Below are 13,839 nucleotides of genomic sequence, written 5' to 3'. Positions count from 1 at the left end.
ATTCAACAGTATTTGAAGAATATAGTGATGCAAATTGAATCACCAGGTCAAATGAAGTAAAATCCACGAGTGGATTTGTATTTACTCTTGGTGGAGGAGCAGTCTCTTGGAAATCTTCCAAAGAGATGTATCGCTCGCTCTACTATGAAATCTGAGTTTGTCACTCTAGATAAGGCTGGTAAAGAAGTTGAATGACTCCAAAATTTCTTGAAAGATTTTTTGCCCAAACCTTTTAGCTCCAGTATGCATACACAGTGAGAGTTAATTTGCAATAGGTATGGCATGGAGCATGATATGTATAACGGAAAGTCTCGTCATATATGACGTAGACATAATATCGTTAGAGAGCTACTCTCTAGTGGAATTATCATAATTGACTATGTAAAGTCAAAGGATAATGTGTCGGATCCACTTATAAAAGGCCTAACTAGAGAGAGAGTTGATAGATTATCAAAGGGAATGGGACTATGGCCGAAAACAAGTCATTGTGGCGGTAACTCTACCAGAAGACTGGAGATCCCAAGATCTAGGTTTAGGGAGATCAAACAAAGTCATTGATGACGGTTCAACATTGTCAAAATATTTTTTATGGTCCATTCTCATGATAAGACAATGTTCAGTAACAAGGATAAAGGCATTAGGACTTTTTAATGATTTCTAAGTTTGATACAGCGTATATCAAATGGTGTATCTATGGGATAACACATTTAGAAATCACATATGTAAGTGTGAAGTGTAAGCCGCTTCAAGGAGAATCCGATAAGGCCAGTTCTCTACGCACTTATAAACCAAGACGTGTTCATGGCTGAAACGAACAAAACAATGAGAACCAAAAACAGTTCAAGGGTTGATTGTGTGACTTATGTTGTCTAGGTATACACCAAAGCTCGACGGTTCAAAGATATCAAATCTACCGATTGACCGAGTATATCCGATATATGTTCACTACGGAAAGTTTAAAGGGAAACCCACTTATCCAGATGCAATCAATCCTTACTTACGAATCACACAATTTTTCATGCATATGTTTTAACAATAGACATTCCCTATTCATGTGGGGGATTGTTGGGTTTTAAAGGTGTGAACAGGAAATGAAGTGTTGTGACTCTCCTGAAGAGTTGTGACTATGGCATCGAATTCTTCCCTTCTTTTGCATACATTTCTTACAAAACAAAATCGATCGATCGTGTCTGTGTGTGTGATTCGTTGCTGTCATTTTGAGTTCGTTGAAATTATCGAAGTTTGAGGTACCGCTACTTCTTTAACGGTTAATCCATTTTATCTTGGGAGGAATTAATCTGCAACGTCGGGTACTTGAGGGGATTAAATTCTTAAGGACACACAGTGGGTTCTGTGGACTCGGATAGTTCTTTGTGTTTTTCTTTTCATCTTTTATTATTTCTGGTTTGCTATCTGAATATAGGAGATAACAGATGTTTCCTACACTAAGGCAAAGGTCAATTGTAAGCTTGATAATTTGCTAGAGAAAACACGCAAGGACCTTGGTCTTGCGGGTTTATTTTGGCCACATGAAAATAAGAATGTAGATGAAACTAATCTGATGGTTTCACCTATTGTCATTGCACAAGTAACCGAGTTTGAATGTGGTGGCCTAGCGATATCATTGAGTGGTTCACACCCTGCAATGGATGGTTTCTCAGATTTTAAATTTCTTTTCGAGTGGGCAAAAGTGTGTAGAATGGGAACTCTTGTTGAGGAGATTAATTTTCTAAGCTTTGATTTGAGTAACATTTTTCCAACAATAGATATATCAGGACTTTTCAAGTCAACTTATGATCCAGTTATAGAAAAAGATATTATTGTTAAGAGATTTGTCATCCGTGAGGTTGCTATGTCAAGGCTCAGAAAAAAGTGCATGGATGAATCAGATGGAGGTTTGACTTTTCAACCGTCAAGGGTTGAAATAATTACAACACTCCTTTGGAGGGCTTTAATCCATATTTCAACAACGATACATGGGTATGTTAGGCCTTCTCTAATGGACTTTCCATTGAATTTGCGCTCTAAAACATCTTTACCACAAGTGCACAATTCTATGGGGAATTTTAGAATCGATGTTCCGATAAAATTCATTCCAGGAGAGACCAAGATGGAATTACATAATTTCATAATATTAATCAGGGATACGGTGAATAAAGTTGTTGCTTTATGTGCCAAAGCTTCACCAGATGAAATAGTGTCAACATTGGTTAATATATATAATGAAAGTGTTAGATCACCAGAATGGGGAGGGAACGATGAAGTTGACAAAGTTTTATGTTCAAGTATGTGCATGTTCCCTTTGCATGATACTGATTTTGGTTTGGGAAAACCAGCCTTACTATTTTTTTGGCATGAAAGATACACAAATGTTATGGTTGCATGATACGAATATTCATTCTGAAGTTGCTGTGCAAGTGGACTTGAAGGAAAGTTATATGCAATTTTTTTTTTTCAACAACTGCCAAAAACCTTTTAAGTATACCATAATTTTCGCGATTAACACTATTTATCTGTTACAAAGGAGAGGTAGCAAATTCTGTTGGTCTAAAGCCAAACGTTGTGAGTTTCTTAAATGAAATAAGTAACAACAGTGTTCTCACAAAAGTAATGCATTAGGTACTAGCTTCTGCACCACATTTTCTTTAGAGATCTGGCATGCCTTTTCCTGTTTTTGGATCATATGTCCTCTCCATAACAACCTCCATTGGAGTATCCTTAGGACCAGCAACTGTAGGCCTTGGTGTGGTCCTTATTTTTAAGATCTCGGGCCGGGGAATGATAGAACCAGATGCTCCTATACCTCTTGAGACTCTTACTTTGGAGCAATCCTCCAGGTATCTAATTCCGACCTTGGTTGGTTTCCCTGTGACTGGATCTACAACCTGAACATTGGAAACATGCAGCGGGGCTTCGACTGTAAATATTCCACCTTCATGACCTTGCCCTTGTTTGATATGTTTCTTGACCAGGTTTTTCCCCTCGACAATTACACGGTTTTGAGAAAGTATGACACGCTTGATGATACCAGTCTCACCTCTATCTTTTCCTTGGATAATCATGACATCTCCTCTGAGAATTCTCCACTGATGAATGAGTTTCTGAAAACTTTTCCATCCCATTTTGAGCTAAATCGAAGTAAAAGCTCCCTTCTGAAGCTCAAGGTGTCAAAGCTCTACAGTTTCCCACACCTTATATGCAGTTATTTGAGTGTGATGAAGACATCAAAGCTCTCACGTTTATACGCGGTGCAAATCTTTGATATCATTTTACTTTTATTGGTACTTTTTATTTAGGAATCATTTGGACCTGGGATATGGAGTTATGATTTTAAATCGTATTTTGAAATAATATTGATTTGAGGTAGAGGTTTTGTTTGGATATGCAATTTGAGTTTCTTTAGTTTTATTTTTTCTCAATAATAATGAAAATCCGATAAATTATGAAAACTATCAAAATTTTCTCATTTCTTATACAATCATACCAAATGAGCAAAACATAGTTTATAAAACAAGATATATAACGGAATATACTAAGAGGCTGCATGCACTAATCAAAATGGCATATCTCCATGTCTTTTTATCTATAAATGTATACGACTACAAGCTTCTAAATACACATAATTTTATAAAAACTCACATGATTCTATATCACATGTCCAAATGCCTACGTACATAGTATTAAAGACTTGCGTGAAATAACATTCCCTTCGAAAAGGAAGTACTCTTGTTAATTGTTTAACTAACTTGGTGTTTGTTTTTGTAGGTGACTTTCAATATACAATTCCTGGAACTACCAAGTGGATTCAAAAGAATTATTAACCTAGACAAAGTTAACACTCCTCGTATAAGATCAAGAAGGTCCACATATTAACTAGTAATTCATCAATGTTTTTATTTCATTTGATGCAAATTTTAATTATATGAAAGGAAGTTGATAGTAAACAATAGTCATTTCTCTATAATACAAATATCAATGTCTGAAGAAATTTTATACGGTTATAGCATTATGCACTTGGTGAGCGCTCTATGGTGTCCTTTTGATGCTAAACCAAGACTTGGTTAAGAAAATCTAATATGTCTTGAAGATTTTTCTTCTTCACCTGTATCCAATGTATATAGTATATTAGATATCAAGTTCGAAGTTTTGGCCTATAATTTAGTTTTTAGATGTTGATATTATTAATCTCCTCTGAGATTCAACCCATTTGAAGCTAGATTGTTGAGAAATATGTAGATCAAATCTCATTAATTGGGGATCACGATTTCTTACCTAAAGATAGAGTATATTGATTTCTATCAAGTTGTATATATATCAGTCTGTGAATAAAGAAAGATACTTCACCAAAATATAGTGTTCTCTCCTTTTCTAAGATGGTATCAACGCTTGATCATTCCAAAAATCGAAACACTAGCAATAAGAGTAACAATATGGATTCATCTAATCCATATATTTTTTCAACATTCAGATCATCCCAGCCTCATGCTTGTTCCAATCAAGTTGACTGGGATCAATTATCCATCTTGGAGCAAATCAATGATACATGTTCTCATTGCCAAAAACAAACTATATTTTATTGATGGATCAATTGAACCACCGTCAGAAATAGATAAGCCAACAGAGTATGCATTGTGGAATCAATGCAATAGTATGATTTTATCATGACTTGCTCATTCGGTGGAACCTGCTCTAGCTAAAGAAGTCATCCATGTCAAGCTCCTCACCAAGAATGGCAAGATCATAAAGATCAATTTTCACAAAAGAATGCACTATCAGATTCAAAAAACACTGGCTTCACTCTCACAAGGTAACATGAATGTTTCTTCCTATTTCACAAAACTCAAAGGTCTTTGGATGAGTTAGATACATTTCGAACACCTCCCACATGCAATCAAATTAAAGCGCACACCGATCAAATTGAAGAAGACCTTGTAATGCAATTTTTAATGGGTCTAAATGGTATCTATAATGTTGTTTGATCTAATATTCTCATGATGTCTCCCCTTCCTAATGTACGTCAAGCATATTCACTTGTTATTCAAGAGGAAACACAGAGACAAATGACGTCGAAATTAACAAAAAATTTCTCTATTGCTGCTGCACTTCAAAGACGTATATAATTTTTTCACCAAACCCAAGGATAAACATTGTGAGCATTGCAATCGAGAAGGGCACACAATTGAGAACTGCCGCACTCAGAAATTTCATTGCAAATATTGCAAAAGAAAACGTCATACAGAGGACAGATGCAAGTTTAAAAATGGCACTTGGTCTCTCAACAACTCAGGAAATCAAAGTTATCGACAACAACATGGATCTCAAGGTAATCCTTCTCATGTTGCTAATGTGATCGAATCTTCTCAATCTAAGAAAGAGGTTCACTCGCAAGATGCCAGCAGTTCACATGAATTTTCAGCATATCAACTTCGGAAGATTGCTCAGGCAGTACGCTTGTTCACTCAAAATAATAACTCTGCCAGTAATAGCGATACCTATGCAAATGCAGCAGGTTTATCTCTTTTTCATAATGTTTCAATTAATTCTGCATTCACTAGGCCATGGATCTTAGATAGCGAAGCAACTGATCACATTACTTCCAATTCCACATTCTTCACTCAAACAAAATCCCCTATACCCATTCTCAATTTTCCCAATGGGTCACCAGTATCAATTCATTCCATTGACACAATTCCCTTTAACTTAGACATTACCTTAAGCAATGTTTTGCATGTTCCCTCTTTTCGTTTAAATTTAATGTCGATTAGTAAACTTGCCAATGACTTAAATTGTTGTGCCCTTCTATTTCTCACTTTTTTTGTATTGCAGGACTTGGGTACGAGGAGGATGATTGGCTCGGGTAAACATCATGCAGGTGGTCTCTATTATATGTCATCGGTACAAAAACCACCCATTTCTCGTCAAGTTTCACAATCAAAAAACTTATGGCAAATGTGTCTGGGACACCCCTCACCTTCTTGCCTCAGATGAATTGTTCCACTATTACCTTCTCGTAGTGTTTCCTTTGATAATAATTGTGATGTTTGTCCTTTGGCTAAACAGACATGGCTTGCATTTCCATTGAGTAATATATCTACTTGTTCTGCAATTGACTTGTTACATCGCGATGTTTGAGGTCCACATCGAGTACCTACTAATTCAGGGGCTCAGTTTTTTCTTGCTATCTTAGATGATTTTACAAGATGTACTTAGTTATTTCTTGTGCAATACAAGTCTGAAACTTCTCATTTTTGCAATCTTTTGTATCACTTACAAAAAATTAATTTCATGCTTCAATTAAAAAATTAGGACATACAATGGCAAAGAATTTGAACCAATGAAATTTTTTTCGGTCTCATGAAATCGAATATCAACGAACTTGTGTTTCAATTTTATGATAAAATGGGGTAGTCGAACGCATGCATCGTCATATTTTAAATGTTGCACGAGCTTTACGCTTTCAAGCTTATTTGCCAATCATCTTTTGGGGCGAATGTGTTTTGACTGTTGTTTATATTATTAACCGATTACCAATCCTATGAATCGCGATATCATAGATCACCATCCTTTAGTCACCTAAAAGTTTTTGGTTGTTTGTGCTATGCTACTGTTGTTCAACATAGATAAAAGTTTGATTCTTGGGCCAAACGTTCCATCTTTAATGGTTATCCTACTGGTCAGAAAGGTTACTAGCTTTATGATCTAGAAACCAAACAATTTTTTGTAAGTCGTGATGTCAAATTTTCTGAAACAATCTTTCCTTTTAATACAGTTACTCCAACTTCGACCTTATTATCACCTCAATCCTTTTCTAGCAAAATTGACAATTGGTCATCTCCACCATTTTTTTCTCAACCTAATATCATTCAGAGAGTAGAATATCAAGAACCCACGATTACAAAGGATATTTTTAGCGATCCTATCCAATATGATATTATTTCTAGCAATCCTTCTCAGTCTGAAATTATTTTTAGCAATCCTGCCTAATCTAAAATTATAGCAGTTGACAATCTTACCAATCCCAATCAACTCGTTCAATCTCTGACGTCAGCTGAAATCCTTGAAACTGTTCCAATTACTTTGGATGTTGTGGTTCCTTCATTCCCTCTTTTAAGACAATCTGCTCGTCTAAAAAAAACTCTCGAAAGGCATAAAGACTGCATGTTTCCAACTCAAGTCAATCAATCTTCTACCATGCCAAGTTCAACATCAGGTGCTCAATGTCTTCTCTCTCATTATCTTTCTTACTCTTGCATATCTTCAACACATTGTACTTTTTCAGCTAACATTACAAGTCACACAGAGCCTTCTTCACATGCTCAGGCTATTCTGGATCCACATTGACAACAAGCCATTAATGTAGAATTAGAAACACTAAAACAAAATAAGACTTGGAGCTTAGTTCCACTCCGTGATGGTCAGAAACTTATTGGATGAAAATGGGTTTATAAAATCTGATACAAATCGGATGGAACAATTGAGTGTTATAAGACGCATCTTATCGGAAAGGGATATACTCAGATTGAGAGAATCGACTATTAAGAAACTTTTTCTCCTATAATAAAACTCACGATACTTTGTTGTCTATTTACAGTTATTTCTGCAAGAAATTGGTTCGCTTATCAATTAGATGTTCAAAATGCTTTTCTTCACGAAGACTTACATGACGAGGTGTAAATGGAACCTCCACCAGGTCTTCGCTGAAGGGGGAGAACAGTGTATGTCAGCTTCACAAATTCTTGTATGGCCTTAAGCAAGCATCGAGAAATTGGTTTCTCACATTTTCAGAAGCTATTCGTAAAGCTGGTTTTCAACAATCAAAGGATGATTATTCCCTGTTCACAAAGGCAAAAGGTACATCATTCACAACAATACTTATCTATGTTGACGACATAATTCTCAGAGGAAATGATCTTCAAGAAATTGAACGAATCAAAAAGTTTCTTCCCAACACTTCCTCATTAATGATCTTGGAGATTTGAAGTACTTTTTAGGCATTGAGTTTTCTCGTTCAAAGAAATGCATCTTTATGTCTCAGAGAAAATATGCAGTAGACATTCTACAAGATTTAGGAATCTTAGGAGCAAGGCCCGGAAAGTTTCTAATAGAACAAAATTTGAAGCTAACTTCTACATATAGAGTTATACTGAATGATCCAACTAAATACAAAAGATTAGTTGGCAGATTGATTTATCTCACCGTCACAAGGCCTGACATTGTCTATTTCGTTCGAACACTTAGTCAATTTATGCATGAGCCTAGAAAACCTCATTGGGATGCTGCTGTGCGAATTCTCAAATATATCAAGGGTACTCCAAGTCAAGGTTTGTTATTTCCTTCCACAAACAATCTAATTTTAAAGGCCTTTTGTGATTCAGATTGGGGTAATTGTCGAGCCACAAGAAGGTTTGTCACAGGATAACTTAAAAATTCACTTATCTCATGGAAATCAAAGAAACAATTAGTTGTTTCAAGATCATCTGCGAAGTATCGAGCTATGGCAAACACTTGTTTAGAACTCACATGGTTAAGCTATTTACTTCAAGACTTAAGGTCTCACATGTAACTCCTGCAAAATTATTTTGTGACAATCAAGCTGCCTTACATATTGCAGCGAACCCGGTCTTTCATGGGTGAAATAGACTGTCACATAGTTCGAGAAAAGTTGCAAGCGAAGACGATAAGTCCTTCATATGTTCCTATGCGCTTTCAATTAGCCGACATCTTTACAAAGGCTTTAGTAAAAGATCAAATTGTGACATTGCACAACAAGTTAATTACGATTTCATGATATTCACTCTCAAACTTGAGGAGGAGTGTTGAGAAATACATATATTTTATATATTTAGTTTCCATATTTGTAGACCAAATCCCATTGATTGGGGATCACGATTTCTTACCTAAAGATAGGATAGATTGATTTGTATCAAGTTGTATATATATCAATCTGTAAATAAAGAAAGACACTTCACCGAAATATATTGTTCGATTGGTTCGTCATCTTTTATTTCGTTTAGATCGAAGCAGTTTAGATTGAAGAGGACAACTCGATCACTTTGATCTTCCCACTATTAGCTTGATGTTTCCAGATTTTCTTTACATTTAATTTCTCTTTTCTCTTTGTTTTCTTATTTTTTGTTTTCCTTCTTTCCTTTTGGGTCTTTGTGACTTGGGCTTGTTCATTTGATGTAAATATGCTCAAGATTTGAGTTAATGATAAGAGAACATTTTAGAAATAGCAAATATAATAGACATAATAGGGCTCTATATTTATAGTTTCGTTAATTGCGCTTTATAGCTATAGTTTCGTTTGCTATGGAGACCGCAGTTTGTATATTTCTGCCTATTTGTATATTAAATATACAAATAGGGTAAGTACATAAAAATTCTGTATTTATACATTTAGGAATATTTCAGAATTCCCTTTATATATTTCACTTACCAATATACAAACAAGGTAATTTATTATGAATTCTTCATAAATAGTATAAAAATAGCTAGGGTAAGCATATACAAAATTCTGGATTTATACGATCAGGAACTGTATTATACAATTTTTGGATTTATACAAATCAAACGAATAACAAGAATTAAAGAAACTGTAGCCGCAAATTATAATTTTCTTAAACGGTAGCTATAATACCTAATATAGGCAAAATGTTTGCTATTTTGCCTAATTTTCCCTAATAAAAGAGATCAGCTCCTTTGGCCTTTTAATTTATTTTTTTAAAAAAAAACTTATCCCTATTCTAATTTTCATAATGTTAGTTATGAGATTTAGAAGGTGTTCGGATTGAGTTAAAAGTTGGTCAAACCTACTTTTAAGTCAATTTTTGACTTCTGGATGTGTTTGGCAAATATAGAAAAATAACTTAAAATAAGTTAGGAAGTGTTTGACAAGGTAAAAAATGACTTAAAATAAGTTGAAAAATAACTTAAAATAAGTCAAAACCAAAAGTAGAACTCCCCTTACTTTTTATTTTTTGACTTAAAAATCATTTCAGTTTGACTTTTTATTTTTAACTTAAAACTGTTTTTTTAAGTAAATCAAAACGGACTTTTAGCTACTTATAAGTAGTCATGGATAATAAATAAAGTAACTGAAATTTTAATTAATACAACTCTTGCTAGAGTACGTTATTCGTACCAAAGTAATTTTTTGAGTATCTTATAATTAATACATTTTTACTTCTTTTAATTAAGGATTTCTATACATTAATTTTTCTCGAAGCATAGCTTTGACTTGCACCTTTTTTTTGGCTATATGTAGTTGGGAACTTACAAAGGAACAATTGCACCTCATTGCCTTTTTCCATTCTCTGTCTTAGTTTTCTTTATTCCCATCAAAACAATGGAAATAAGATTTCTCAATCAAAAAGATTGCATAAAAGTTGAAATCTTATGGACGAAGCTCATAAAGCCTACTCCCCCTCACCTTCAACGTTACAAGCTCTCATTTTTCGATCAATTATCTGAGAAAGAACACGTCACGCTTGTTCTTTTCTATGCTAATAATAATTTCATCAACAACTCCACCATCGATGAACGACTTGAGCAATCCCTTTCGAAGGTATTAGCTCATGTTTATCCAGCAGCAGGAAGGTACGATAAAGATGAATGTTTGATTCTTTGTCTTGATCAAGGTGTTTCGTACACTAAGGCCAAGGTCAATTGTAAGTTTGATAATTTCTTAGAGAAAACATGCAAGGACCTTAGTCTTGCATCTTTATTTTGGCCACATGTAAACAAAATTATAGATCAAACTAATTTAATGGTTTCACCAATTGTAACCGCACAAGTAACTGAGTTTGAATGTGGTAGCCTAGCAGTCTTATTAAGTGGTTCACACCCTGCAATGGATGGTTTCTCAGATTTTAAATTTCTTTTTGAGTGAGCAAGAGTGTGTAAAATGGAAACTCCTATTGAGAAGATTAATTTTCTAAGCTTTAATTTGGGTAATATTTTCCCGACAAGAGATATATCAGCACTCTTTAAGTCAACCTATATTCCAATTATACACCAAGATATTATTGTTAAGAAATTTGTTGTTCGTGAGGCTGCTATGTCAAGGCTTAGAAAAAAATGCATCGATGAAGCATGTGGAGCTTTGACTTTTCAACCATCAAGGGTTGAAATTATTACAGCACTCCTATGGAGGGGTTTTATCCGCGCTTCGGCAACCATAAATGGGGTATGTTAGACCTTCTCTAATGGACTTTCCATTGAATTTGCGTTCTAAAACATCTTTACCACAAGTGCACAATTCTATAGGGAATTTTAGAATCGATGTTCCGATAAAATTCATTCCAGGGGAAACCAAGATGGAATTACATAACTTTATAATATTAATCAGGGATATGGTGAATAAAGTTGCTGCTTCATGTGCCAAAGCTTCACCAGATGAAATAGTGTCAACATTGGTTAATATATATAATGAAAGTGTTAGATCACCAGAATGGGGAGGTAATGATGAAGTTGACAAAGTTTTATGTTCAAGTATGTGCAACTTCCCTTTGCATGATACTGAGTTTGGTTTGGGAAAACCAGCCTTACTATTTTTTGGTGCGAAAGATACACAAATGTTTTGATTGCATGATACGGATATTCATTCAGAAGTTGGTGTGCAAATGGACTTGAAGGAAAGCTATATGTAGTTATTTGAGTTTGACGATGACATCAAAGCTCTCACGTTTATACGCGATGGAAACCTTTGATGTCATTTTACTTTTCCATTATGTTATTGGTACTTGTTTTGTTTGTACTTTTTATTTAGGGATCGTTTAGACATGCGATATGGAGTTATGATTTGAAGTTGAAGTTAAAGTTTTGTTTGGACATGCAATTTGGATATATTAAGTTGTTTTTTTCTCAAAATATTGAAAATCCAACAAGTAGTAAAAACAATTAAAATTTACTTAATTCTTATACAATCTTACCGAATGAGCTAATTATAGTGTATAATCGAAACATCGAGATATCCTAATAAGGCGACACATTGATAAATCACCTATTTACATGTTTATTTTAGCAATAAATATTTGTGATTACAAAATTTTTAAATACAAATAATTTTAAATAGATTCACTAGTTAAATATTAGTAATCACTAGTTATTCTTTAATATATAATCCTTTCGCGTGGTACGTTCGATCTTTTCAAGCTGAGCTTGAGTCTTTTTTCTTAAAATTTAAAATGATAGATCTTTGTTTTTTACATTATATAATTTAGAACAAACTACATAAATTCCACTAGTTTAGTTCCTAATTAAGAGGATTCACGATTGTTTCAAATATTTCTTCTTGTACCATATTTCGTTCTTTGGATACATGTATCTTAACATGACAAATACATGTATCCAATGAATTTAAAAAGCGAAATACATGTTTTATTCATTTGAATTACATGGTTGTAACTGATTTCCTTAATAAAAGGAGTAATTGAGAAGGAATTGAATGATCAATAGATGTTCAGTATCCAAGTGTATCAATTATATTTATCAAAATTCCAAAAATATTGAATTCATAAAATCAGAATAAATTGTAAACTTCTTCTTCTTAGAAGTAAATTATTTTTATTTTGTTCCTTAATTACATGTATCTATATGTTGATCTTAAAATATATAAATTATTTATGTGAGGTGTATCGTACCTAAAATAATAGTGATGCATGTGTCAGAGTTTGTTTTAAGCATGATTTTCATAAGTACATTTGTATCTATTATACATGATTATGTATCTGATCAATTATATTCTTTAGATACATCAGTATATAAAAACGTATATAACGACAATGTCAACCATGTTGATAAGTTCTTCGTCAGATACAAATACACATGTATACCTAGTAGACATATGAAGACTTACTGCACATACAATGAAAATAAAAGGATACATTACCTTGTTTAAATACACCAGATATATGATTTAAAACTTTTAAAACTAAGATACATAATATTGATTTCATATACATATAGAAGAAATCATGTTTAATCCTTCTCCCCATTATATTTCTATCGTCGTCTACGGCGAAAATAATTAGTTAAATAGAGATATAACACACCATCATTAATTTATCAAAAATAGACTTGAAAATCCATAAAATCCATGACTTCGATAATAAAGAGTTTGTGAATTATTCTTCGACGATGAATGTGAATTGTTTAGCCGATCTGTTGATTTATTTGGAAAGCTTTCCTTATAATAGTTACTTCGATTTGGTCTCGTTAGAAAGGAACAATACAAAATAAGGTTTGCGTTCAGAAGATTTTTATCGGTCATGGTGATGATATCTTAAGAAGAAGAAAGTAGATTAGTCATTGTTGGAATGAAATTGCATGGTGAAATTCTTGTATCAGAAAGGAGGAGAGATAATTGAGTGATAAATATGTGAGGAGAGAATTAAGCGAGAGTTGTTGATTTGGAGTGAAAGAGTAAATTAAAAAGATTAATTAATTAATCCTAGTTTTAAGGAATATGTGAATCTAATTAAAATTAAAATTATTTCGCCCTCTTTCTATATGACTATGAGGAAAAGTAAGTGTATTTTACCCTCTTTGAGAGAGAGCGCACCAAAAAAATAATACTAAAATTTTATTTTTAATACTTCTTTTCATAAATACATGCATTTTAATTTATGTTTCTTTTTTCCCATAGCAACATATAACAATTCTCTTCATCACTCACCATTCCTAAGCCACCACTACCACCATCATCTCCAACAGTTTCACCATTGTTAATTCCAAATAAGGTTTCAAACTCACATGTATTAAAAAAAAACTTGCAAAACCAATCAAATTGACTATAAATAAATGAACCCCCCTCCCCCCTCCTCCCCCCTCCTCCCT

The 13,839-nt window shown here is 33.7% G+C and overlaps 2 protein-coding genes across 2 annotated transcripts in view; one reads left to right on the top strand and one right to left on the bottom strand.

Annotated features, from left to right (window-relative positions):
- Positions 1-2,386, top strand: part of LOC107058425 (acetyl-CoA-benzylalcohol acetyltransferase-like) — an 11,125-nt gene extending 8,739 nt beyond the window's left edge. The window contains exon 2 of the mRNA XM_015304113.1: positions 1,424-2,386. Coding sequence (XP_015159599.1) covers positions 1,424-2,386 — 963 coding nt within the window. The remainder of the gene's footprint in view (positions 1-1,423) is intronic.
- A 195-nt stretch (positions 2,387-2,581) lies between these two features.
- Positions 2,582-3,184, bottom strand: LOC102590082 (50S ribosomal protein L24-like). Its single transcript, XM_006364747.2, has one exon. It carries the CDS (start codon positions 3,120-3,122, stop codon positions 2,646-2,648), a length of 477 nt encoding a protein of 158 aa, XP_006364809.1. The 5' UTR covers positions 3,123-3,184; the 3' UTR covers positions 2,582-2,645.
- Positions 3,185-13,839: the final 10,655 nt, after the last annotated feature.

The sequence above is a fragment of the Solanum tuberosum genome, unplaced genomic scaffold (genome assembly GCF_000226075.1).
Source record: "Solanum tuberosum cultivar DM 1-3 516 R44 unplaced genomic scaffold, SolTub_3.0 scf00516, whole genome shotgun sequence".
NCBI lineage: Eukaryota > Viridiplantae > Streptophyta > Magnoliopsida > Solanales > Solanaceae > Solanum > Solanum tuberosum.
Note: the sequence above shows the minus strand (reverse complement) of the source record. Positions and strands in the feature narration are given on the sequence as shown.